This window comes from Pseudonaja textilis, chromosome 15 (assembly GCF_049901715.1).
Source record: "Pseudonaja textilis isolate UNSWEBS1 chromosome 15, rPseTex1.2, whole genome shotgun sequence".
NCBI classification, from domain to species: domain Eukaryota; kingdom Metazoa; phylum Chordata; class Lepidosauria; order Squamata; family Elapidae; genus Pseudonaja; species Pseudonaja textilis.
Genome location: NC_142004.1, coordinates 1,584,160 through 1,611,142, shown reverse-complemented (window position 1 = coordinate 1,611,142; position 26,983 = coordinate 1,584,160). Strand labels below are relative to the sequence as shown.

The following is a 26,983-nucleotide window of genomic DNA, read 5'->3' as shown; positions in this document are numbered from 1 at the left end:
ACAAAACAAATCTATCACCGACGGACGTTGGGACAAAGAGGTTGTCAGCTTTGGAAGCCATATTCCACGCTGCCACATCGCCTGAGAAAGCGTGTGTGTGTGTGTGTGTGTGTGATTTCAATTAAGCTCTAAGTAGACAAAATAAAATTATTTCGTTAGTCCAAGGTCGCTGTGTGCGGCGCAGGACGAAATAAGGGTCTTATTTTTGGATGGATCGTGATTGGGCCACGTTAGCAGATGAACAGATAATCAGAGTTGGAAGGGACCTTGTAGGTCATCTAGTCCAACCCCCAAGCGGGAGACCCTACACCATTTCTGACAGGGGGCAGCCCAATCTCTTCTCGGAAGTCTCAAGGTGAGGATGTGATGTGATGATGGCCGAGGGAGAAGGGATTTGTAGCTCTGGGAAATTGTGGAAAGCTTTTTAGATTCGGGGTTCCACAGATGTGCCGGGTGCTGTTCTAATAAAAGGCACTTTTGAGGTTATGTTGGGTCTCGGAGCTGCTGGTTGGAATGGAGGGTTGATGGGTCGCCGGGCGGGTTCGGAAAACTCGCCGGGGCTTGACAAACGTCCGCTGGACTCTGAAAACGATGATTGCTCAGGATCAATCAGCGCAGGTCGTTCTCGACCTGAGGCTGGAATTGATGTGGCCGAGCAAGAAATTTGCGAGTTTTTGTCCCGCAAAAGGATTTTTTTTTCTTCCCCTTCCCACATTTCTTAAGGGAATCACTGCAGTTGTTCCTGCTAAGTCGGGTGGTTGTGTTAATGTGGCTTCCCCGCTGACGCTGTTCAAAGTTAACAACTTTGGGGGAAAAAAAGGGGGGGAGTTTGGGCTGGTTTTTCACGCCATTGTGGCATCCCGCACGGTCAAAATTCAAGCACTTGGCGACTGACTCGTGTTTATTTATTCATATATTTATATAGAGACATTCTATAGCAACTGTGGTCGCCAGTCGAGGATTACCTGCAGTGGTTCACATATGGCAAAGACGTTGACTGCGAGTCGGTGGCCAGAAAGTCCGTGGCATCCCTTGTGACCAGGATGGGTCAGTGGGCCTCGACCGGCAAGGACAAGCCAAGCAAGATGGGCATCTGAACACAGGCACGCTGCCTCTGGGTGTTGCCCCCAGGCCCAATTTATTGGCATTTCCAAAGACTGAAAATGGCACGGGGTGAGGGACGCATAAGGAGGGGAGGAAGAACCGCAGAGGGACGATCTACGGGTCTCGTTTCAGTTCTGTGGCCCAGTGGGCCTCTCCCCCCTCCCCCCCCCTCCCCGGGGACTGGCCTCCTCTGCTCAGAGGCCTCATTTAAATGTGCTGATCAGAGGGACCCCCCGGGCGGGGAATTCCAGGTGAAGCTGCCGGAAGAGCATGGCGCACTGGTTCCTCTCTTGGGTCTTACCCAGGCTGTGGAAGAGCCTGGCTTGGAGATACAGGACGTCCCGCAGCTGTTCTTTGCAGTCCACTTTTGCAAAATAGGTTTTGGCTTCGTTCAAGTTCAGGATAGCTGCTTCCAGGGCTGAGAGAGAGAGGGGGAGGGAGGGAGAGAAGGAAGAGAGAGAGAGAGAGAGAGAGAGAGAGAGAGAGAAAGAAAGAAAGAAAGAAAGAAAGAAAGAAAGAAAGAAAGAAAGAAAGAAGGAAGAGAAAGAAGAGAGAAAGAAAGGAGAGAGAAAAAGAGGAGAAAAAGAAAGAGAGAAAGAGAGGGAAAGGAAGGGAGAGAAAGAAAGAAGAGAGAAAGAAGAGAAAGAAAAAGAGAAAAAGAAAAGAGAGAGAAAGAAAGAAAGAGGGAGGGAGGGAGGGAAAGAAAGAGAGAAAGAAAGGAGAGAGAGAGAGAGTCAGAAATTTTGAACTACATCTGTCCCCTTTTCAAAATAGGCATTTCAACAGATGCCCACCCACCAGCCAAGTAACAGGGGGCAGTTTGGCATAGTGGTTAAACTCATTTGGGCTCTTTCCGAAGCCCCAGGCAAGGGAGCCAGGCTGGCAGAAACGCCCGTTCAGCTCCGCGTTTTTGTCGAAGAGCAACCCCGGCCTTGCCCTGGGGACGCCGACGGTGGGGAGAGCTCACCTGCTGCCTTCTTGGCGGGGTCGTAAGAGGCCGCAGAAGCAACCTGGCACTTGGCCACCAAGAACATGGCGGCTCCTTTGTCCAGCACAGCCCCATGGGCCAGGATGGGCTCTATGGCCATGTGCAGGATGCTGAGGGCTTGCTCGGGGATCCCCAGAACGAGCTAGGGAAGAAGCGAACACAACAACAACAAGGGCAATTGGCTAAGTATTTGACAATGCCAGCTGGTTGTCGTTTCTTCAATCCACAACCAGCTTAACCCTATTACTTGGGGGTGGGTGGGCAGGGGATAATCTGGGGGCTGTAGGCTTTGCAGCAAGGGTCCCGTCCCCTCCCAGCAGCCAAGAGAGAAAACGCAAGGAGGAGCGGAGCGATACCTGGGCAAAAGCCAAATTGAGGATGGTTTCCGAAGCCAAGTACTGCAGGCGGTACTCCCGCGCCAGGGCCAGGGCTTGCAGCAGGATGGGCAAAGCGACCGTGTGGCACAGAGACTGCCAATACAGCTCAGCCATGGAGAGCAGGACGCTGCACCCGAGAAAGAGAAGGAAGAGAAAGGAGGAATTAGAAGCGTCCTTCCCAAGCTCCGTCTCCAGGGAGGGGTTCGGATTAACCACTGGGCATTTCTGGAGTGTTTTCCTATTTCAGGGCTCCCCAAACTTGGCCGCTTGAAGCCTTGGGTGGGCTTCAACTCCCAGGGTTCCTCAGCCAGCTTTGCTGGGAGGTGAAGTCCACAGGACTTAAAGTGGTCAAGTTTGGAGACCTCTGTCCTCTTTGCTTTGGGATTGGCCGCTCACGGTTGTTTGCAGCCGGGCGGCCTTACAAGTAGGAGCTGTAAATAAAAGGAGTGAGCAAGCCAGCACATCCTTTTGTGTTTGGTCACACCTGGAACGCAACCCGAAGCAGTGAGGGAGGGCCCCCAAACCATTAAAGGGTATCAAACTATTAAAAGGGTATTGATTGCAAACCATTAAAGGGTATCGATTCTCCTGCCTTGGGCAAAGATTTAAGCAAAGCTTTTAGCGTTATCATCCCTTGAGGATAAACAAGCCTCCTGCAGATTTTGCCCTCCTCTTTACAGGTAGTCCTCGACTTACAACAGTTCATTGAGTGACCGACTGTCAGGATTCCAGCAGTTACCCCCATTTTTAAATCATGAGCCTCGAGCCAAACTTCCAAAAGATTTATTGGGAGTGAACATGCCGGCACTGCCTGGGTGTAGCCGACTCTGAGACACATCATTCATTGTCCCCCTTGACCCTGGTTTTTCCCCCACCCCTCTGGGTGTATCCTAATTCATATTCTCCAATGGGACACCTCCATAGCCCAGAGTCATCAATCAGGCTCTCCAGTTAGAATTTTGCACGGCAGAAACTTCAGTCACTTAGTTACTATCTTTGAAAACATTTATGGAATGCACTTTCGGTTTCCAAGCTGCTGCACTGCTCTTTCAAACCCCTTCCCTCCGCAACTTTCTGTTGGCAACTCTAAAAAGGACCATAGAAATATTTTATGAGTTGACACCGACGTTACAACGGCACTGAAAAAAGTGACTTGCGATTGTTTTTCGCACGGCCATTACTGCATTCCCCGCAGTCACGCGATCCAAATGGCAACCGGCTCCTATTTGTGACCTCTTGCTGTGTCCTGATCCCATTTTCCAACCTCCTGACCAACAAAATCAAGGGGGAAGCCGGATTCATTGAACGACCGGTTTACTAACTTAATAATTCACGGTGGTCGTTCAGGGGCCGATGCGAAGCACAGGAAAAGGCCCAGGAAGGCAAGAAATACCTGTCTCTTACCTGATGACCATCTCGATGTTTTTGATTTTATAGCAGTGGCTCAAGAGCTTCTCCAGGAGTTTGTGGGCCTTGGACACCTGATTCTGGGCTTTAAGCAAAGTCGCTTTCCTGAAAGACAAAAATCCAAGGGCAGAAGGGCAAGAAAGTGATTAAGCCACCCAGCCGATGTGCCTTTGTTTATTTGCACTCATTTATCCCTTATGCTTATTGTTATGTTTACCCGTTTTTCTCACCCCCCGCCCCTGGTTTTATTCCTGCAAGCCGCCCAGGGTGAAATAGTAGGCAAATAAATTTAAATTAAAAAAATAAACCATCTTTTGTTCGCAGCAGGACCGAGCCTAAAGGTGTCTTGTGAACCCCAGCCCACCCCCAGGAGAAAAATCAATGTATGGGCGAGCAAGAAACTGATACGGCTTTCCACAGTTGATTTATGGCTTGTTTAACGGCCAGAGTTACGGCAGCCTTGCAAAAGGTATTTTATGGTCTGTCAAGAACTTCCAGCCATCATCCAAAGCTGCCCCCCACTTCTCCGTGACTGCATTTCAGGTGCTTGGGAACCGGCTCACAGGTACGACTCAAAAGCAGGTAACAGATAATCAGAGTTGGAAGGGACCTTGTAGGTCATCTAGTCCAACCCCCTCACTCCCCCCCCCGACCAAGCAGGAGACTCTACACCAGTTCTGACAAATGGCAATCCAGTCTCTTCTTGAAAGCCTCCAGGGATGAAGCTCCCACAACTTCCAAAGGCAACTTCTGTTCCAGGGGTTGATTGTTCTCACTGTCAGAAAATTCCTCCTTATTTCCAGGTTAAATCTCTCCTTGATCAGTTTCCATCCATTATTTCTTCTCTGGCCTTCAGGTGCCTTGGAGAATAGCTTGACCCCTTCTTCTTCTCTGGGGCAGCCCCTCAAATACTGGAAGGCTGCTCTCCTGTCTCCCCTGGTCCTTCTCTTCCCTAGACTAGCCAGGCCCAGTTGTTGTAAGCAACACAGACAGGATTCACATTGATTTATTTTTGCCGCCTGCTGACCTCTCACCTGTAAACCCCCTCACAGCTGTTCAGCGCAGTGATCCCAGCCACCAGCGAGTCGGCAACGTGGTACCGGCCATCGTTCATGGCTCGATCGAATTGGATTTTCTGATCAAACAGCATCCACAGCTGCAAAGGAGGATCGGAAAAGATTTAGAAAGTACTGGATTTTTCATGTCTTTTGTGACATTTGCACACCCCGCGTGTATTGTTGTCTATCCAGTCTCCGTTTATGCTACATCCCAGATTTCTTGGGACTACCATCCTCCCCAGTTTTGCCAATGGGCAATGTTGCCTCAGGATTATGGGACTTGCAATCCCAACCCATCCAGAAAGTAGCAGGTTACGTTAGCCTGGTTAATGCATTAATATAGTTTGGGTTTAGACGTAAAATGTGATGCCTTTGTAGCTCAGTTGAGCATTATTTTTGCCTGACAAAATCCAGATCTGGCATTATGGAAAAGTGCTTCTGGAAACAAGCAGCCAGCGCAATGTTAATAATTCAACTCACAAGATTTTGTAAGCAAAACGCATAAATAAATCAAAGTCAGAAAGCATTCTTCTCTCAGGATTTACCGCTGGAGCTCACCTGGGCATGCTGACTGTTGGTGGGAAATCTCTCCTTAAGATGCTTCAGAATCTCGGAGGCCGCGGTGAAATAACCCTGATGCATAAAAAAGTGAGATTGGAAAGAAGAGAAAGAAATTCACGCCCAGGCTAAAACACTTTGATGCCTTAGTTCCAAAAAATAAAAATATACAGTGCCAAGAAGTGCTTTCATTTATTCATTCATTCCATTTACATGGCCACCCATCTCACTTTTATGTACAATAAAATACTTCCTGGGGAAAAATATTTAATATATGGTCAGATACATTTAATAAAGCTGTGCCATTTCAAATTCTTTCAAAAGTCTTGTTCTTCGGTAAGATGTGGCTTTGTTTTAGGGCACCATGGATCGCTTTGCCGAGATGCTGAAGCGTCATATAAACAGATTCTCCCAAGTTGTACGAACGCCTGCAGACACGCTGGCTAGGGAATTCTGGGAGCTGAAGTCTGCACATCTTAAAGTGGCCCACGTTGAAAAACGCCCCTCTACAGTGACTGAGTGGTGAGTAGCGCAAGGGAGCAGGGATCTACCCAGATGAGGCAGGTGGGGTGTGCTGTGGTTCACTGGTGCAGACAGCGGAATCGGACAGTGGGGAAGAACATGGGCCAATCCAGGAGTCTGGTGAGGACTCGGATGAGGGTCCTGCATCCGATGCAGAGATGGGGCCAGGACCGTCTGGGAGTGGTGTGCTGACTCCGGAGCCTCCGGAGTCTGGCAGCAGTGAGGAAGAGGAACAAGGGGAGCCTGTTCCCAGTGTGCGTGTGCACAGAGCTGCTGGAAGGTGACAGCAGCTGAAACAAAAGGAGCGACTCCGGAGTAAGGCTTGGAGGTGATTGCCCCTCCCCTAAGGCTTAAAGGAAGTGCAAAGATAGATAAACCTTTGCAGGAAGCAAAGTCGTTCGCTCTGCTCGAATTAAATCTTGAAGCTCTGTGCAGACTCTGTACTTCAGTTGGGTTTTTTATAGTTCATTTGGCGCTCTAGTTGTTGGCAGCCATTCAAAGGAGAGAAAGGTGGATGCTTATCTCAAGGGACTGTTTGGGACTCCTTACTGGCTGGGAATGCACATAATTCCCAGCACTGAAATAAAAAGAGAGTTGTTTGGACTAAGCGTGTGCTTAATTACGGTCTCGGAAGCCTTCGTCAGAACAGGGTTTGGGAACTCAGGCCGATTCCCCCAAAACCCAACTCTCTTCTTCAGCCTCAAGTAGGGCGCATGCCAGAACTATCGGGAGGGTCATACGAAACGATGGCAGGGAATCTCGGCACACAGCAACACGCCACCCACCTGCTCTGCGTGCAGCTCTGCCAAGTGACACAGCACCACGGCAAAGGACTCGGTGTTGTTTTGCTGAACGCCCACGTTCACAGCCTCCAGGCTGTTCATGCTCAAGAGCATCTGGGCTTGCTGGAGTGCCATTGTGCTAGGGAGAGAGAGAGAGAAAGGTAGATGGGCAGAGAATAACAGCCTTGGCACCAGGCCCGTTCCTTTTATTCCGTTCGGAACAGAGGCTCTCAGTACCTTTAGAAGAAAAAGAATAAGCTCCATTCAAGAGCTTAATTTCACGGTGGCCATTATGGAAATCAGTACAATGTATTGTGTACTTCCTCCCCTCCCCCCCCTTGTTTGCAGGTGCACCAGGTGTGCTAGACGTCGTATTCAGTTCCTGGGATTTGCTAAGCTAAATGTTGTGGCCTGTCAGCCGCCGGCCCCTCCAGCAGGGGGCGGTGTGGAAGTCAAGGCCAGCATCGAGGCTAGAGCTCCGAGGGGGAAGAGGAAACGGAGGGGAGAGAGAGAGAGGGAGGGAGAGAGGGAGGGAGTGGGGGAGAGGTAGAGCCTAGGCCGTCCATCAGCCCTCAGATGGAGAGTCAACAGCCCCCAGGTGTGGAGGTGGCTGATGAGGAAGAGGAGGAACAGCTGGGTCCAGTGCCTGATGTGCGGACACACAGAAGGCAGAGGAGAGGAGAGCAGTGGAAATCTATGGGCCGGTCCTTGGGACAGAAGAGCCACCGCTACTAGCGAAGCCCCACCCTAGCTCTGGGGGATAAAAAGCGGTGGTGGTGGGGAGACGAATAGGTGTGGCAGACAACTATTCACCTTCTGGACAGACGGACTTGTCAGCCTGCAACTTTTTGCCGGGGTTACTGGCGCTCCTAATAAAGGAATCATTGATTTAACTAAGTTTGTTGTGTTTGGGAGCTGGGTCCGAACACTAAAGATATACTTTTGCGCTCTTAATTTTAATTCAGAGGAACCTAATTAATAATCCTGAACGCGGCTTCCTGACAGTTTCAGACGGGAAGGTTTTCTGAGCTTCTCCAAAATCCCTAATGCCATCTCAGACCTTCCGCCCTGCCCGATGCTGGACGTACCTGCGTCCGTACAGCCTCCAAATGGCCGTCTTCTGGGCGATGCTAATATCAATCAGTTCAGACAAGCTGTGTTTCCAGTGTAAGAGGTCGGAGTCTTTCAAAGCATCCATTAGTTTGTTGGCCGTCTTTCCTGCCAAAGCTCTTTGCTGGACCAAAGACTGGATCCCCAGAGAGGCTAAATACTAGAAAAGGAGGAGAGAAAGGGTTTTAAAAGAGGAAGCTGTTAGTATCCCAGATGAAAGATAGACGGGCCAAGTAGGGAAAAGTGACTTAAAAAAAAGAGAGAAAAGAAATGGACCAAGTGAAAAAAAAAATTGACCAAGGGACTGATACTTACTGGCAATCCAAAATATACAGCTTTCTTCACAGAGTGCTCTAGAAGTATGCAGCTATCCGATCTTTTCTGTTCCAAGATGTGCAGCCAGCTCTGGTCGAAGAAGATAGGAGACAAACGGGATTGTTACTGAGAAGTCCCTTCACTCAAAAGTCTGGTCTCCATGGACACCCCAGGATTAGGAATTTCAGGGTCAGTAGAAGCATCCCTGCACGTCGCCCAACTTGCTATCGCTAAAAAAGGAAATGATTCCGTGAAAGGAAACTCGGGCAGCCTGTTCTGACCCAGGCTTTGTCAAAGGTAAACACAGACTGGTTTTAAAAGCAAAACCTGTTTTATTGCAATGCTGGGAATTACTTTCATTCACAGCCAGAACTAATTATAAACAGTTCCCCAAGATAAGCGCGCACCTTTCAATGCTGTGGTATGCTGCCAAAAACAGAAGTGTCCAATTATACAGAAACCAACCGAAGCACCAGAAAAAAACCACCAGAGCTTCAAAGAGAACTTGGAATCTATCAAACTACTTTGCTTCCTGCAAAGCTTTCGTCACTGAGGTCTGACTTTTATCCCTTATGGGAGGGGCAATCACCTCCCAGCCTTACTCCCGAGTCGCCCCTTTTGTCTCCGCTGCTCTCGCCTTCTAGCAGGTCTGCACAGACACGCACTGGGAACAGGCTCCCCTGGGTCCTCTGCCTCACTGCTGCCAGACTCCGGAGGCTCCGAGTCAGCACCCCACTCCCAGATGGTCCTGGCCCCATCTCTGCATGGGACACAGGACCCTTGTCCGAGTCCTCCCCAGATTCCCTGACTGGTCGCCTTTCTTTGTCACTGTCTGACTACGCTGCTGTCTGCAGGCGAACCACAACACTGCCAATTATTATTTTTCTTTTCAAAACTAAATCAAAACTGGCCAGGCTTGCATGTTTGGCCTCGGTGATCCTCAGATTCATGGCAGCTGCCATCTCAACTCAAAGCACTGGAACAAAGAACGGGAGTAAGGAGGATCTTAGATCTTCTGCTAGGAAGCCTTACCAAGCAATGCTGCAGGCAGACGTGATCGTTAGACTCCTGGGCAATCCGGATGGCCTCCTGCAGGGCCAGCTCAGCCTGGTGGCTGCAGTCAGAGAGGAAAGACAGCCGCTGTCAAGGCTCTAGTAATATGAGGACCCTTAAGAATATACAGGTTGACTTACAGTGGTTTGTTTAGGGACTGTTCCAAGTTACAACATGACTGAAACAAGGGATTTATGGGCGTTTTTTCACACTTACAACCCTTATAGCATCCCTGTGATTAAGATGATCAAAACTGAGTTGCTTGGTAACCGAGTCAAATTTATGATGCTTGCAGTATCCGCTTTTGCAATGAGCCACGGGAAAGCCAGATTCATTTAACAACTGTGTTACTAATTTTACAAGTGCAGTGACTCACTTAACAACTGTGGCAAAATGGGGCAAAGCTCGCTCAACAAACATCTCACTTTGCCACAAAAATGTGGGGCTCCATCGTGTTCGTAATATATATGTAATTATAAATATAATATAGAACCAGCCACTAAGGAAACAAGACAACTCAACCTCGTTTTCTTAGGGGAAGACATAGAAATTCAATTTTCTTTGGGGGACAAAAGGAAGAACATTTTACCATTTATATTGGGGTGTTTTGTTTTTTTTTTTGATTAGGAGTTATTAGATATATTCCACCTGAATCCCAACCCACGGCTGAGAAGATGGGAGAACCAAGGAGGCAGGAAAGGTTACACTTCCCTGCTGGCTTCTGAAAGTAGATTCAAAACAACTCACTAGTGACCAAAGCGGCAGTGCAGCGCAGCCAAATTCAGAGCAGCGTATCGGAGGCTTCGCCCATAGCCTTCGTCCCCGTTACTTTTGCTTTCTGCCCCGGTAAGAATCAAGCGGTCAAAGTAGTGAAGGAGGCTATGCGTTGAGCTGAAGACGTCTTGGACTCGAAGGCTGTTTAAGTAGCTCAAGTAATGCTAGATAGAAACAAACCAAGTTTGTATAAACTACCAGGGATATATATGAGCTTTGCATTAAATAAGTGTGTCCTTAAACACAAGTGGACTGAGTGATAGGGTGCGTTTCCGTATGACATTCAGTCACAGACTATGGTTTACAAACCATGGCTGGATTGATGTAAAAAACAGCAAAAAAATGGCCGTAAATTTTGACATGACTCACTTAATGATCACATCACTTAACAACAGAGGTTCTGGGCCCAATTGTAGTTCTAAATCAAGGATTACATGCATCAGAACACCAAATCAACCAATTGGCACCTCTTGAGTCTGCCTTGCCTCCCTGACATTCATGCAGCTTGATACACCCGGTAAGGATACACCCAATAAGGAGGGACCTAAGAAAACAAATTAATCTAACTTACCGCTTCCGCAAAATCCGGGTTAAATTTTAACAAGTTGTTCAGCTCCTTTTGTAAAGATGCCGGAGAAAGTGCTTTAGTCTCATCGTTTTTCAACAAAGATGCCTAGAATTAAAATTCCAAAAATAAAACTTGTTTCTGTTAAGAGATGTAAATTCACCGGAACGCTATAAATTGAACCTTTCCGTAATCGACGCTGCTAAAGAACTTTTCACAGCATTCTACAACTTTAGCAACTTGAAGGTGTGTGGATGTTGGTGGGTGGGGATTCTGGGAGTTGAAGTCCATCCTTCTTCAAGCTGCCAAAGTTGAGAAGCCCTCCTTATATTGTATGTGCTTCTTACGCAATCAACTGCAGATAATTCATTTGGGGAGATCATAGGAAATTTGTTAAATAAAACACTTTGCTTTTTGGAATTGCAGACGTATCCACACTCTAGTCCTCGAGCTGCAGAATCTCTTTCACACTCACTTCTCATCTTCCCATATATTAAGGGATGGGAAGTAGAATACACCAAAAATATTCAGTCTGTCTCGAGCTTATCAGTTAGCATACCTGTTGGGAGAGGAAGTATTCCGCTTGCTTCTGTGAAAGTGGGCCATTGCAGGATATCTCTTCCTCCCTTCAAAGAGAAAAGCCATCATGACATTTCTGCAGAAAATTAAAGACCCAGAAGTAGCAAAGAAAGCAGTTCGTTTCAAAAAGGGCCAAAAAAACCCTCCAGAGCAAAAGCCCTCAGGTGTCACCCTAGAGGGTGAAAGTTTTCACATTCATTGTTAGCTAAGGTGCTCTGAGAACTTGCAAGCTGTTTTGGTGGGTACGGATAAAGCTATAGCTACTGTACGTATTACATGAGCCCCCTCCTGCTGAAATGTAGACAATAGAACAATTTCGGAACTTTTGGTCGAATTTATCCAAGAGCTTGAATTGGCCACATACAAACCAGGGAATCTTGGGATCACTCCTAGCTTTTATTCAGTAACCAAAAACCAAGATATATTTAATTATAACAGTGTGCAGAGTTTCCACCCCTCCCTTGTTTAAAAACGGACTGTTCCCCCAGTTTTGGATTCGAGGGAGTGACACTCCTTGTATGTTTTCGCTTATTCGACGGTTGTTGGTTTTCTTTGCTTTTTCAACATTATGTACAATATCGTCTCATTGTTTTAATAAGCTGTTCAGAGTCCTCACAGATTGAGGCTGAATATGGATTTCCTCCAGATGAATAAATAATAACCTGAGTGGTCCATCCAGTTCTTCTTTCTCCATTTCCTCATCCGGTTCTCCGCAACGGGTCAGCTCCATTTCACTCTCATCGCCTCTGCCTTTCTTCTCTTCATTTCGGAAGAACTGCTGGAGAGCCGTGTAAAGCTTGTAGACTTGGCTGAATGAGAGTTTATTATAAGCCAGGATCATGTGGCGCAGGAACAAGCCTGCAGAGATAACGAGGAGGCTATTATTGGCCCTTCTCCTGCCTTATCAGCTCGACAACGCGATACAATCAAACCTCCTATCTTCCTCAGGTTTTGTAATACCCATTTCCACCACAACAGGGAGCATTTCTCCAAACGGAACAAGTGGCAAAAAAAATATATGATTTGCATCAAAAAGATTGTGCAAATCCATAAAAATTAAGTTTGACAAACTAAGTTGGGTTTGTTTTATTGAAGCAAACCAGCTTAGGCAGTTAGATTTTAACTAAGGAATGAAGATCCAAGATGTAAAGTAACTAAGATTTTTTTTTTACCTACAACACTTGTTTTGTGAACTTCTGGTTCGGTTCCACTGAATGAGTCTGAAAGATCGTCAAAGAATTGTTCCATATCTTTCAATTCACCTTCTGCCATCAGCTTGATCCTGCAAGTGAGGCCAACAGATGATGCTACAATGTTCTATATACAAAGCACACAAACTATATATAGATCCTCCAAAAGATGAATATTAATAAATAAGTATTTTGAAATCAGAATTGAAATTGTAGCACCAACCCTCCCCACCAAAAAGGATTAACAAGTTTCTTCTGAACTATTACCATCGAGAAGGAGATTCAGGGTATTAAGAACAAGGACGACTAGATTTAAGAACAGTTTTTATCCAAGTGCAGTTTTGAGTTTGAATGCAGGGTCATAAGATTTTTGTGGAATTTAATGGCTGAGAGTAATGGGGTATTTACATTTTTAAATTGTATAGAGATTATTGTATGGTTTGTTGTGTTTAGTTTTATTTTTCTCTCAATGGTGTTGTCCAGTTTTACTTGTGGAAGAGCACCTCATTTCGTTGCACCCGCTTGCGAGTGTAATGACAAATAAATTCTTATCTTATCTTATCTCATCCAAAGAAATATTTTCAAACTTGTAAAACAAACTTCCTATTCAGAGAAAGACCCTAAAACCTGGAGAAATTTATTAAAGTTACATCCTTCAAAGCACATTTAACCCCACTAACAAGTCTTTTTAAGCAAACAAGAATGGACACCATTGAAACAAACTGGAATATGCAAAAAGGAAAAAAAAATCACACTTACCTTGTTTGAACAGAATTTGCTATTTCACGGCAGCATTCATCAATAGCTTGAATCAAACGAGACAATGTCATATCAGGACCCTAAATAAAGAAGTAACACTAACTGTTAGAACATAATCTGTTAACTCACAGTTCACGAAATATGATTTCCTGAATTAATCCCGTTGATGGATACATACAGCATATGCAACCATAAAATCAAGTTTGGATGAATGTGCCCAATTCACAGGGACAAGCTACACCGTTCTGACTATTTGTCATAACCAGAAAGACTACATTCATTTTGGCCCTGTCACCATTTTATATTTTGGATTTATACACAATATAAACATATAATGTACTTATACACTGTTAGCTTGTTAGAGTTTCCTTTTCTTCTTCTTTTGGATTGTGTGTTTTTCTCATGAACTGCCCAGAGTACACTATCTTTTAAATTACAAATTCATAATTAAATGTACATCTTATTTATTGAAGTAAATAGAAATAAATAAAACCTTACCTGCCCTCAAAACCTCGCCTCCCCTTGAAAGCCCCAAATGACATAGGAAAAACCGTTAAAGCCATATTTTTATTGTGGTCTTTTTCACCCTTTATTTTATTGTTCTGTTATTTTACTTCTGTTTTTATTAAAGTTTTTAACCTTTTAAAATTTAAACTAATAATTTTGCCGTTTCTAGTTCCTGCATTTCTGACAGGAGATGACACTTCTGTGCACTCTTTTCATTTCTTCCTTCTTATTGTTGTAAGCCACCTAGAATACCCGCAAAGCGATATAGGCGGCAAATAAAAGTCTGTAGAGATTCTCAGTCATCCAGGTCATGGTTGTCACAAAAGTGCTTTTTCAGGAGGAAACTGGACTTTCATGGTTTTTACTTTTGAAGGCATTTCAATTCTCACTCAAGAAGCTTCTTTAAGAAGCCTCAAGTGACCCCGAAGACACAGATAAACCTCCAAGCGGCCTCAGTGACCCTCTCAAAGGATGCAAATGACCAGCTGTCTGCAAAGCGTATAAATCCAGTCAGAGCTGAAGCAGTTTCTTTGGATATTTTCCAAAGCTGCCTCTTGCAAAAAAGCACCTTTGGGACAGGAGGCAAATAAATTTAACAAATAATGTCCCCCCTTCTCCACAAAAAACCGCCCCAAAGGGATGCAGGTTTCCTCTTTCTCCCCTCCACGCCCCACACCACCTGCAAGAGGGGCAGTAGCAGCCGGTTGAGACGCCGTCTTTCCAGCAGGCTGAGTTGCGGCCCGGTCCGGCCCAGCTCCCGGATCAGCACCAGCAGGGCCATCTTGTAGGGGGTGACCCAGTCCTTGATGCCGAAGACATTGGCGTGAACCACGCCGTTGGTCATCATGGGGTTGAAGTAGAGGCTCTCGTGGACGCTGGCCATAGCGCCTTCCGCGACGCCACGATGGGGGACCGCATACGGAGGCGCACCCGCAGCATCACCCGGGCAACCGCCGCTGAGTCGCCGAGCAGCCAATCGCCGAGGCCGGAGGAAGCGCGCCGGGGCCGGGCCTGAGCCAATGAGAGCGAAGCTTGAGGGGTGTCACGGTCAAGGGTAAGAGCGGAAACGAAAGGCGCGGTGCCAAGAGTTCCCCTGGGCTTAAAAGAAATAAGGGAAAATAGCAGAATAATTAGAATTGGAGAGTAATAAGAATAAAAATCTCGGGGGTCTTCTAGTCCAGCCCCCTGCACAAGCAGGAGACCCTATTCCATTCCAGATAAATGGATTTCAGAGGAATCACTTCAGTGTTCTAGATCAGTGGCCCCCAACCTTTTTTGTGCCACGGCCCGGTACCGGCATCACAAAAAAATCTGCGGCCCGGTACCGGCATCAGCACGCATGTCAAGGCAAGGCGAGCCGAGCAACCAGCCAGCCAGCCGTCCCCCGCTTCTCCCCGCCACCTTCAACTCCTCCGTTGTACCTTTGTCGATGGGCTTCACTTCGGGACGGCTTCGGGACGGTCGCTCGGGTCGCCTTGCCTTGGGTGCTGAAAGAATCCTTGCGCCTTAGTTTCGTTCGAAGGCCCCCCCCTTCAATGAAACTAAGGCGCGAGGATTCCTTCAGGACCCAAACGCCGCTTTCCAACTGGAAAAGCTCACCAGAAGCACTTTCTCGTCAAACAAGATGGCAGCGCCCAGCAAACCGGCGGCCCAGTAGGAAATGTTCCACGGACCGGGACCGGTCCGCGGCCCGGTGGTTGGGGACCCCCTGTTCTAGATTACAAATATCTAGGTTTTTTTAAAACTTCTATACTCTCTCTTTTTTGTAGGTCTCCCTAGAGAAGGAGTTCTTTGTATGAAATATCGGATGATGATTGATAACTCAACACTGATGGGGCTACCTAATATTATAATGAAATGTTTGCAAGCAAACTACCAAGCTCAAGAGACAGCAGGAATCCCACATTTCTACTTTAAACCACAAATATTCTTTTCTCCTGGAGAACATGAAAGCTTGCGTCCTTTTCCAATATGTTCATACAAGACTATTCACTTTTTAATCATTCTCACATCATACCCCGCTTGCTTAGGGTAAGCTTGGATTGGTTTAATGGCTGTGTGGTGTGAATCCTGCCCATTGGTTTCTAATTCATTTATCGTGCAAAGTCAGAATACGATTTAGTTCAGCAACCAGATTAGGTTGTGTAGACTCGGCTTCTGAGGAAAAGAAAGAATCTTTGGGCCTATTTTGGAACTGGGAAGCTAAGCAAATTAATAAATAAAGGGATACTCTTCATTCGTATTGCTCGTCTTTTGCTTTAGGTTTACAAAACAGGGACATACATGTATATATAATGCTATCATCCTGCACATTCAGCATGTCAATAAATGTTACATTTCAATACTAAAAGTTGGTTTTATTAACATTTATTTCACAATCAAGCAAAGGTCATATTACCGATTGCTATGCTAATGACCTTGGCGTAAATTTAAGAAGACTTTAGAATAGCAGATAAGAATGGCTTACTTCTCCAGCATAATCTCCTGACCAGAAAAGCTTCCTGCTCATTTCTCTCCATATGACGTGATTCTAAAAACTGCTTTTCTGAGCGATCATGCACAAACTTTTGCTGACATAAGACAGTTTCTGTTTTCCAAATAACAGCTGTGTTTCTTAACTATTTTTGCAGAGCTGGAACTTTTAAGGACTAGTTTATATTATTGAGTTCATAATTTATAATTTGGGAGCAGATGAAAAAAAGTAGAACTGAGGAGGGAAAACTCAATAAATGAATGCAAGTTAGAATTCAACTTTTTTAAAATTATTGCTACTAGTACAGATTATTCCAAAATATTTCCAAAAGACATATTTATTTAGAAGTATTTATAAAATCATCCCAAATAAATACTAATAGTTTTCATTATAATAATCATGAATCCCCAGAGAATGAATGCAATGACGGATATATGACGTAAGAGCCCCAAACCTTTTCTTAAAATACTGTGACGTCACACTCTCACACCCCACCCCTTCTCAAGAACGTCCTGATAAACCCACCCCATCTGCAATTCACACCAAATTTCCCCCCCTCTCCATTTCCCACAGAATGGAACCGCCCGATTGTGCCGCTGTCATTGGCCCTCGGGGACAGCCAATGGGAAGACAGAGAGGGGAGGCTTGGGGCGGCCAGAGGCCTCTTTCCCGGTCCCCGCCCCCCCGGCTGGCCCCGCCTACCTGCTTTGGACACCGAAGGGAGGAAAAAACGGCTGCGCGCATGCGCGGAATAGGGCGAGTGGCCGTGGCGCGAGAACGCGCGGGCCGGGGGCGCGAGCCGGAGACAGTTGAGCCGTTGGAGCCCCTTCCCCCCACTTCCGGTCCTAGCCCGGTCCAGGCGAAGGCAGGAGGCGGCTTCAGAGCGGCCATGAAGGTGAACCAGCGGGGAGGGGGGAAGGAGGAGGGGCTAAAACCGGGGGGGGGGGCTGCGGGGGTTCCCACGGGTGGGGGGAGAGGAATTGAGTCTGGGGGTATCTGGGCTCCTTGAGTGAAGGGGTGGGCCTGCACATCCGGGGCGGGGCTTTCACCCATCAATAATGAACCGGTATTATTGTGCATTGTGATTCTTAGTATTATTAGCTACTTGTTATTGTTTCTCCCAGAGGGCTGGATGGAGACCCCCCCCACCCAAAAAAGGGTCTTCCCTTCAGGTCCCCCCCACCCTTAAATCCCAGCAGGGCTTCAAAACAGACCTTCCAGCAGGACCACAAACTTCCCTCCTGACCCAGAAGGATCAAAGTGCAGAGAATTATGATTATGAATATTCATTAAGCATGAAACTCAAGTCAACTGAACATTCAAAAATGCACTCAAAAATTATGTTATTGTTATTGTTTTGTTATTGTTATTATTATGCTATTGTTGTTATTATTATCCAAGAAACGCTGCCTTCTGCAATTGACCGATGGCAAATTTGTCAGTGCCACTGATGGTGTTCAAGTGATGCTCCCGTTGTTTTGGGACTGTACACAAGGCGCCTATGACTATTGGTACTACCCTTGCTTGCCTTTGCAATAATTGTTCTATTTCTATTTGTAGGTCTTTGTATTTTGTTGTTATTATTATTAAATGTTTATTACTTCTGGATCTGGGCTCAGCAGCAACAACCCTCGGGCCCTGGTCTTGGTTTGGGGGGCGGGGGGCACCGGTTGGAGGAAGGTTTTTCTGAAATGAAAGCAATTCGACAGCCCTCATCGGGTTTATCTGGTGGATTGGTCTTGGGAAAGGAGTGTGGTTGTGGTTGTGTAGCAAACCCACAGTGCACAGGGACACCACTTGGCATCAGGACCAGCCTCTGGGCACTCTGCAAGGAGCCGTGCAAATAGCAAAGAAAAGACAAGAGGAGGCAAAAAAAGAGCTTCTGAAGGAAGGAAAATAAAAGCCATTGGAGAGAAGTGACCAGGGAGATCTCCAGAAGCCTTCAAAGAGGTTGCAAATACTGCCAGGGATGTGGAAGAGCAGTCTGAAGCGCTGATGCCACCTGCAAAACTTTGGAATGGGACCGTATCTGAATTTGCACAGTAACAACTATGGGGTGCTATTTTCTCTCCTCGGGGACAAGGCTTCTGGGTTTCACGGGGGCTTATTTGGAGGAATATGTGCAGGAATGCCGTTTGTTTATTGGAAAGCAAGAGGATCTAAGATGACAGCCCAGCCCTTGGGGTTCAATTTTTTGGCAATAATCACCACCGGAAAACGTGAACCAGCGCGATGTTTCCCGTTACAATTTCTTCTTTCTTTAGTGACAGCTGTTTTATAAGTAATCAACCAGAATGTCGAATGGAGCTTTGGAATATTCACTATAGTGCAGGTGATAGATTCTACAGCCTAACAAATAGTGGGAAAAGCAGAATGAGAAAGGACAACAAATCCTACTCTCTGCTTAGTGCAGGGTTTTAAATTAAAGGTCCAGGAAATTTGACTATCAAAGCCATGCTTGGGGTGGCCAGTTCAAAGTCTGTGACAAAAATGCTTGGGTAAAAGTTAGCTTTGCATTTTTATGTGGGATGTACATATACCTATAAATTATGTGTACAAGGATACACTTCATCTGATTAAATAGATCTTTAGCTGCAATCCTGCCATTTGCGGAAGAATATATCCTGCTGAATGCCTAAGGTCTGTTTCTGAATAAACACAGATGGGTCTTCCATAGTCACAAAAGGTTAAGTTTATTGGGTATGACTAACAGGTACAATTTTGGACGTGATCTCCTCCCCAGGGTCACTTCCTGCAAGGAAAAAGGATCAGCAGCTGTGATGGTCCTGCTTGCTATTGAAAGCTCTCGAATTCTTATTTACAAGCAGCAGGATCTTCTCTGCTGTAGCCCCAGATCTAAAGAATATTATTTGCTTGGAATTCCACGTAGATTTCTTCTAGACTCTGTTTGTAAACAGGTAATTAAAAAAAAAAATTCTGGGCGATAGGGATTAGCTGGAGATTTCCTTTAGGCTGTTCTTTACGTAGTTTTAGGTTTTTAAAAAATACATGGTTGTGGATTGATTCTAGATTTGTATATTGAATCTTCTCGGCCATTTCTTGTGATCTTCCTCTGAAAGAATGATTGTTTAAGTAAGCATCTTTGAAAGAAACAGAGGCTGTCCCAAGGAGGATTGCAGCCGCACAATTGAAACCGATAGGAAGAATTTGGCTGTTTTGGTGGCGATCGGAGGTTCAGGAGTGGTTGTGAGAGAAATGTGAGCTGGAGAGAGAAAATGAAATGGGCTCAAGACAGAAAGAAGGGCGTTGGGGACTAAAAGATAAGGGCAGAATTCTTAAATTCCCCCCAAATGCTTTCTTAGTCATTCTGGCTACAGCGAGTTCTTTTGTTCAGAATGCATCCAGAAACTGGCCAATTAAAAACGAAAAATAAACTAGCTGGAAGAACTGTTCCACCGAAGTGCCTGCTCGATGCCAACATTTCCAGGGTGGGAAATGTTGGATCCCCCTCTTTGAAGGGGAAGACCTGGGTTTTTTTGCCGCTTTGATAGCTTCTCCCGTCATAAATGCTGTGTGAAAACTGGCACAATTCCATGTTCTTTGGTGTTTCTGTACTCAGTGTTCTGTTGAAGCTTTGCTGTATAAAATCAGCCTGTTAGGACAACAGCCCAAAGGTTTAGGGTTAGTTTGGGGCACAATTTATAGCTCGAATTGTCAGCACAATCCCCGCAGCACGCAAGGAGATTTCTAATCCTCGCGAGTTTGCACTCTTGTTGCAGTTCTTACAGGATGTGTTCAGAGCATAAGGATTTTGGAGTGATACATTTCAAAGGTCCTCCGGAAGAATAGGGGAACAAGTTTTTTTTTTTCCTCCATTAAAATACGCTTCTTGTTTTGGTTGCGGTGTTTTATTCTCCGAAGAAACAGCGTGATGATGTAAGTGTGTGTGTACGTTTTTTGTTAAAACTCCCTGAAAGTCAACAACATCTCGAAGAATCTGGGAAAGGTGTGTTTCTCAACAGACTCTTCGGGTGGTGTCATATTTTATGTATTTTTCTATTCAATTCAACTCCAGGAGAACAAGATATAATATAATTAGGAACAAGATAAGAAGGAGCAAAAAACAAGCTAAAAAAGATAAGAAAAGAAGGAATCAAGGCCAAGGCATGTGAACTGCAATCCTGGCGGTGGGGATTTTAGCCTCTTTTAGCCATCAACAATTACCTAAAGCTGGATTGATTATCCATCAGGCTGATCCCTGAAGCAGATGGCACCTGCATCCTGGGGCGGACCGTTACGTGTACAGTTACTGTCCGGGCTCATTTTTTTTTTTTTTGCTTTTCCCTTGGTGTAAATCCCGAGACTTGGGTAGCTTTTGCAAGAGACCAGATTCCTTTCTGAAAAACCTTCCAAGGAAGCTCAGCCAGCCTGCTTGGATGGGGAATATTGGAACTGTGGGGCTGGTTGCTTTGCTCCGTGGACTCCTTTATTTTCCAACTTTGGCTAAATGATCCAAGACAGATCGGAGAAGAAAATGGCAGGCGCGCAAGAGACCCCGGAGTCCCAGGGGATCCAAGTGGGAAGAACCGAGCTCCCTTGATGAAAAGAAGTACAGACTCCTGAGCCAGGAGAGCCACGTTCCTTGCTGCAAATGCCCTTCTCCGTCGGAGAACAAATTGTGTGTTTGTTGTCATCGTCACCCCTTAGCCTAGACCTGAAAACTGCCTGCTCACCGCCTGGAGCGATCGTCATAACCAGAGGACCGAGTTCCTCTTCCAAAATTCTTAGTGGAAAAGGGGAACATCCTGCAACTTCTCTGGTTGATGGACAGGAATCCAGATCTCTTTGTCAGGTGCCTCTGTGGGTCGTCGCTCTCCGTCGGTTCAGGTCTTAATTGAGATTGGCTCTCAGGCTGGCAAGGCTTCTGGCAGGACGTCTCAAAGTCTGACGGGGGCAGGAGGGGAGGGTGCATTTTGGATGCTTCTTCAACCTGGGAAGACTGTCCGGGCATCAGAGGCTGAATTTGCTTCCGCTGGTCTCTTCCAGGCAGGGGCGACCTCCATGTGGGCTTCCTGCTGCGGCTTGCTGAATGAGGTCATGGGGACAGGAGCGGTTCGCAGCCAGCAGCCTGGATTCGGAAGCGGGGCGAACCCCTTTCGGTTTGCCCCGAGCACGGACTTCACCGTCTATTCCTCAGCGGCAGCGACAGGCGCCAACCCCGCCCTCTGCAAGTCTTGCGGCCTTTCCTTCTCCGTATTCAGGAAAAAGGTGAGCATTTTAAGCAGGGCTCCCCAAACGTGGCCAGCTTTAAGACTTGTGGGCTTCAACTCCCAGAATGTCTGCGGTTCTGGCCTTCCATTAGAGCATTAGGGGTCTCCAGTCTTGGCACCTTTTAAGATTTGTGGACCTCAACTCCCAGAATTCTCTAAAATCTGGTTTCTCTGGAGCAGCAGGGCTCTCTCTAAGCTTGTCGACTTCAAGATTTGTGGACTTCCAACTCCCAGGATTCCCCAGCTGGCATAGATTCATAGCTGGCTGAGGAATTCTGGGAGTTGAAGTCCACGAGTCTTAAAGTGGCCAAGATTGGAGACCTCGGGTTTTAAGGCTCGGAGGGCAGGTAAATCTCCAAGGTTTAACCTTACCCTGCATGCAGGCTCTGATCGACACGTGGGAAGGCAAAATAAAAAATGGGAGAATGGGGACATTAGAAAGCCCTCACGGCTTAGGGATGAGGTCCACCTTGGAAGTCAAACCTGGAGCCGGAGCCTCCTGGCCGGCCGCCTTGTCATTTTCCAGTGATGCTTGACTGCTGACGGAAAATGCCCAGGATTAGAGATGGGGGAAACAGCTGGATTTAAGGATTCAGGGCTCCGGTTGAGGGCTGCATTCCTTTCCCATTCCTTACGGGGTTTTGTAAATACGAGTAAGGACAAGGAATCCTTGCAACAGTTTAATTTAGCGGCCATTCGAAGTTACAAGGGCACTGAAAAAAGTGACTCGGGACCATTCTTCACCATGATCCAAATTCAGACGCTTGGCAATCGATTCATGTTTATGACTGGCGTCTGATAAGCTCGGTCGAAGCGGGGGAGGAAACCAGATTCACTTAACCAGAGCAAGATTCCCTTAACAGCAGTGGCAAGCAAGGGTTGTAAAATGGTGCAAAACTCACTTAGGAACGGAAACATTAGACTCAGTTGCAGCTGTAACTCAAGGACTCCCGACATGCAGCCCCATTCAGATCATAAGTCTCTAGCTGCATCTCTCAGCGTAAACAAGATTGATTGATTAGCAGTTGACATGTCAACTTTGTGACACGCCCTTCATTTCCCCCATGACCCTGGTCTTCCCACCCCCTGGATGTATATTCTCCAATGGGACACATCCCTAGCCAAGAGTCCTCAATCACATTCTCCAGTAATGATCTTGCGCACCAGAAGCTTCGGCTGCCTAGCAATTATCTGAAGCATTTAAGGAATGTGCTGCTTTCCCCCACTCCCTTTCTGCTGGCAACTCAAAAGACCAAAGGAGTATCTTTTTGGTTGACACTATTCCTCCTTTTTTCCTCCTCCACTGCGAGGCGTGTAACACCCCTCCCTTTCTCCCCCCCCGCCCCCTCCTCCTCCTCTCCAGCATGTGTGTTGCGAGTGCAAGAAGGACTTCTGCTCGGTCTGCTCGGTCTTGCAAGAGACCCTCCGCCGGTGCTGCACCTGCCAGCTGCTGCAGGAGACAGGCTTCCAGCGGCCGCAGCTGATGCGGCTGAAAGTCAAGGACCTGCGCCAGTACCTGCTCCTCAGGAACATCCCCACGGAGACCTGTCGGGAAAAGGAAGACCTGGTCGGCCTCATCCTCAGCCACCACAGATTGGCCTCCGAGGAAGAGACAGACACTAGCAGTTTGTATTCCACGCGCTCGCAGGCATCCAGCCTTTCCACCCAGCACGTTTCCCTCTCCGGATCGGTGTCTTCCTCGCAGGGAGACCTCGCCAACCGGCAGGAGAACGCGGGCAATGAAACGCACGTACAGGTAGGTTCTTGGAAGGCGGCGGGGGGAGAGAGGGAGGCGATCTTACCTGCCAATGGGGAGCGGAAGCTGCTCTTTCTAGAAAGACCAAAGAGGGGATGAGTTCGCAGCAACTCTTCTTGTGCATTTAGGGGCCAAGCGAGAGACTCTCGGCCGATGTGGGGGCGGAGGAAGACCACGCAGCACAAGAAGTAAGGAACGAACCACCTGATGACATTTGACCCCAAGGGTTTTTTTTTTTAACTCCTTTCTCAGTTTTCTGGTATAGTTTAAGGCAGAGGTCTCCAACCCTGGCCACTTTTAAGACTGGTGGACTTCAACTCCCAGAATTCCCCAGCCAGTCATGCCTGTTTTTCTCTCTTAATCTCCTAAAGCGGAGAGAGATTGCAGAGGAAGGGATTGCAAGAGAGTTAAACTATGCTGGCTGGAGAATCCTGGGAGTTGAAGTCCACCAGTCTTAAAGTGGCCAAGTTTGGAGACCTCTGGTTTAAGGCACCCTCCCAGAACTTTTAAGACCCGTGGACTTCAACTCCCAGAATCCTCCAGCCTGCATGGAATCCTCCCCAGCCCGGCATTCTGCGAGTTGGAAGTCCGCGGGTCTTAAAAGTTGCCAAGTTTGGACAACCCTGGTTTGAAGGCAAACCAAACAATATTTCCCAGCCTAATTGGGGTAGATGCCCTTTCAGGGGTGGGGGAAAGGGAATTGGTGGTGGTTTGGCTTTCCAGTTTTGCAGGACCGGTGGGCTCATTGCCCCTGGAGCGTTGTTCTCCTTTGCCCATGGAAAACACCTGTTGTTGTGTTTTTTTTAGACTCCAGGCCAGTCCAGGAAACGTGCCAGGGCCTCGCTGTCCGACATCTCCAGCCTGGATGACGTGGAAGGGCTGACTGTCCGGCAGCTGAAAGAAATCCTAGCTTGTAACTTTGTCAATTATTCGGGATGTTGCGAAAAATGGGAACTGGTAGAAAAAGTCAGTTGGCTCTACAAGGAGAACCAGACGAATCACCGGCTGCGTGAGTCTCCCGGTTTTTGTCTTCCCCGTCTCGCCCATTTGTTCGCGGGAGGGAAGGCGCGTGATCTCCGTTTCCCTTCCGGAGCCTTGGAATGCCTCGCTGTCAGAGCTCCGGCAGCTCCCCCCATTTAAATCATGAGTCCCCTGCTGAAGTTCCAAAACTTGATTTATTAGGGGTGAACATGCCAGCACTGCCTGGGTGCTCTGAGACACATCATTCACTGTCACTCTTGACCCTGGTTTTCTCCCGCCCCCTGGGTGTATTGCAATTCATATTCTCCAATGGGACGCCTCCATAGCCCAGAGTCATCAATCAGGCTCTCCAATTAGAATTTTGCACAGCAGAAACTTCAGTTGCCTAGTTACTATCTTTGAAAACATTTATGGAATGCGGTTTTGGTTTGCAAGCTGCCCCACTGATTGCCCTTTCTCCCGGTAACTCTAAAAAGACCCTAGAAAATACTTTTATGAGTTGACACCCGCTTAGCGACAGAAGTTCCTATCCCTCGTTGCCGTAGGTTAAGAGCCGCTGTCCTTAAACGACACAACCTAGGTCAGCAAACGGGAGGCGTCCTCTAACCGTGCCGTTTGCTCCTTTGGCAGAAGGAGAGAGACCTCTGCTGACCGACGAGGACGACAACCTTTGCCGGATATGCATGGACGCGGTCATCGATTGCGTGCTGCTGGAGTGCGGCCACATGGTCGCCTGCACCAAATGCGGCAAGCGCCTGAGCGAGTGTCCGATCTGCCGCCAGTTTGTCATCCGGGCCGTCCACGTCTTCAAGTCCTGAGCGGCTGGGCTCAGCCGCCCTCCGGAAGCTTCCCGCTGCACATTTCCTCCCAAGATGGCCATGTAGAGGGGGGGAGGGCAGGGAGGGAAGTGAGGCTCTGGAAAGCCTCTGTTCCAATCCATTCATCGCATCCTGACCGGGACCTTAGGAGCTTTGACCGATTGTATTTCTGCTTTGCAAGTCAGATGCCTCTTAAAGATAGAGATGTGTGAACTGGATGGCTTTTCCTTTTCCTTTTTTTTTTTAATTTTTATTTTTCCAAGACAACAACAACAAAAAAAAGGAAAAAAAAGGAAAAAAAAGGCAAGACTCGAGTTAAAGAGTCGAACGTGCAGGAGGAGATTCACCGCTTCCGATTGTTCTTTTCTGAAAAATAGCACAAGAGACGAGAAAACCTTCCCAGAGAGTAACTGGATGAGACAGAGTCTTCCCCGGGGTGGGGGGGACACACAGGGGGGCGTTTCTTGCCCAGGGAGGGAAATTTTGCAGGCGGGCTGGCGGAGCAGTTCTTGTGCCAATCACCCAGCGTGTCAGCACACCTGGTGATTGACAGTTAGCCTTAATGGAAAGCGCCTGCGTCAGAGCGAGCGTGTTTGTGCCGCCGTTCCGAGAGCCTAAAAACGTCCTCGGATTCGGAACAGGAAGAGTTTTGAGTTTACATGCTCACTCCGAGAACGTTCCCCAGGCTTTATCACGTTGATCTGGCCCTCCCGTGACGCCACAAGCAACGCTGGGTTGCGTGGAACAATCCGCAAAGCAACGTAGGCGTGGAAAAACATTTTAAAAGCGCTGTAAAAAATATATATATATATATGCAAACCACACACAGAGAATCCACGACAGTGTTGAATGTCTAGTTCCCTGGAACCCCCAGACCTGATGACACAACCAGGTCTTTTTGTGGGGGTGGGGGATTGAGGGTGCTGCATAGGATAGGTCAGGGGTCTCCAACCTTGGCCACTTCAAGATTCAACTCCCGGAATTCTCCAGCCGGCATAGCTGACTCTCTTGTAATCCCTTCCCCTGCAATCTCAATGGCTGGCTGGGGGATTCTGGGAGTTGAAGTCCACCAGTCTTCAAGTGGCCAAGCTTGGAGACCCCTATATCCGCCTCGATAGAGAAAGGTTTGGATGGATTGCCTACCAACAGGAACACCTCCAACCCTCTTCTGATACTGGCTCCATCGGTGGCTGGGGGGTGGACCGATCTAGCGTGTCCAGTGGATGCCAGAATCTGACCACAAGCAGTGGGACTCTTTCCCCCTGGGCTTCGTATCACAGCAATTGCTCTGACGGCAACGCCGGGTCTGCTGTGTGATCCCACTGGAGGACCTGAGAGAGAAGCCCTCGGCCGTCAGCCTTGTTCCCAAAGCCACGTCTTCCCCACATCAACCGGGAGAGCCCCCCCTCCACTCACTCCCGTACCAACTCCCCCAGGAGAGATGGGTCCATCCAAAGTAGCTCCCAGCAAACGGGGAAGCCTCTGTGGGGGTGGGGTGGGGTGGGGTGGGGGAAGGGGGTCTATAGTAGCCTGCCCCTCTGCTGCAGCTCCCCTGCACCCAACCAGCCCTCCAACCCCCCCCCCCAACGTCCACCGAAGTGTAGACATTCAGGAAGGAACCAGGTAACAAACCCAGCAGCAGCAAAAAGCAACCCACGGCAGACCTAACGGGAATTATTATTTTTTTAAAAAGAGCCAGGTCTAAGAGCAACCAATTGCAATCTCAAATTATTTAGCCCTGCTGCTTTGGGGGAGGATTGGGGGGTGTGTGTGTGGGGGGGGGGGGAGAATTGAAGTTGTCCGTTTTTTTCCAGAAGGGAGCAAGACATCACGGGGTTGGTTTTGGTTTGAAAATTGTCTCTTAAGGGGACGGTGTAGAATATCGACTCGTTCAGGGCTATACGTGCATAATGGAGAATGTAGCATATCCATAACATTCTGAGTTAACGGCTGGCTTAATAAACGTTTCATCCATTGGCCTTGGTCTGCTTTTCTCTCTCCGTCCCCCGCCTGCAATAAAGGAGGCACTTAATTTTCCCCGCGTGTGTCGGGGAAGTATTTAAAACCGATAGGCTT

General features: G+C 47.5%; 2 protein-coding genes across 4 annotated transcripts; one reads left to right on the top strand and one right to left on the bottom strand.

Moving 5' to 3' along the window:
• Positions 1-894: 894 nt before the first annotated feature.
• On the bottom strand, positions 895-14,631 carry ANAPC5 (anaphase promoting complex subunit 5). Its single transcript, XM_026719428.2, has 17 exons — positions 14,328-14,631; positions 13,142-13,221; positions 12,365-12,474; positions 11,855-12,050; positions 11,173-11,239; positions 10,620-10,721; positions 10,022-10,212; positions 9,254-9,335; positions 8,222-8,311; positions 7,885-8,066; positions 6,800-6,935; positions 5,493-5,567; positions 4,911-5,032; positions 3,874-3,981; positions 2,449-2,596; positions 2,072-2,234; positions 895-1,522 (listed from the first exon to the last, which is right to left on the bottom strand). The coding sequence occupies exons 1-17, from the start codon at positions 14,529-14,531 to the stop codon at positions 1,308-1,310; spliced, it is 2,271 nt and encodes a 756-aa protein (XP_026575213.1). The 5' UTR covers positions 14,532-14,631; the 3' UTR covers positions 895-1,307.
• A 2,189-nt stretch (positions 14,632-16,820) lies between these two features.
• RNF34 (ring finger protein 34) lies at positions 16,821-26,886 on the top strand. 3 transcript variants are annotated; one of them, XM_087913000.1, is made up of 7 exons: positions 18,640-20,558; positions 20,600-20,969; positions 21,129-21,350; positions 22,716-23,108; positions 23,237-23,296; positions 23,916-24,117; positions 24,720-26,886. In XM_087913000.1, the coding sequence occupies exons 3-7, from the start codon at positions 21,144-21,146 to the stop codon at positions 24,905-24,907; spliced, it is 1,050 nt and encodes a 349-aa protein (XP_087769126.1). In that variant the 5' UTR covers positions 18,640-20,558; positions 20,600-20,969; positions 21,129-21,143; the 3' UTR covers positions 24,908-26,886. The 3 variants fall into 3 exon arrangements, with proteins under 3 accessions (XP_026575214.1, XP_087769125.1, XP_087769126.1); XM_026719429.2 differs by lacking the exons at positions 18,640-20,558; positions 20,600-20,969 and adding an exon at positions 16,821-17,016; XM_087912999.1 differs by lacking the exons at positions 18,640-20,558; positions 20,600-20,969 and adding an exon at positions 16,833-17,016 and having other exon boundaries at positions 24,723-26,886.
• The last annotated feature ends 97 nt before the right edge of the window (positions 26,887-26,983 follow it).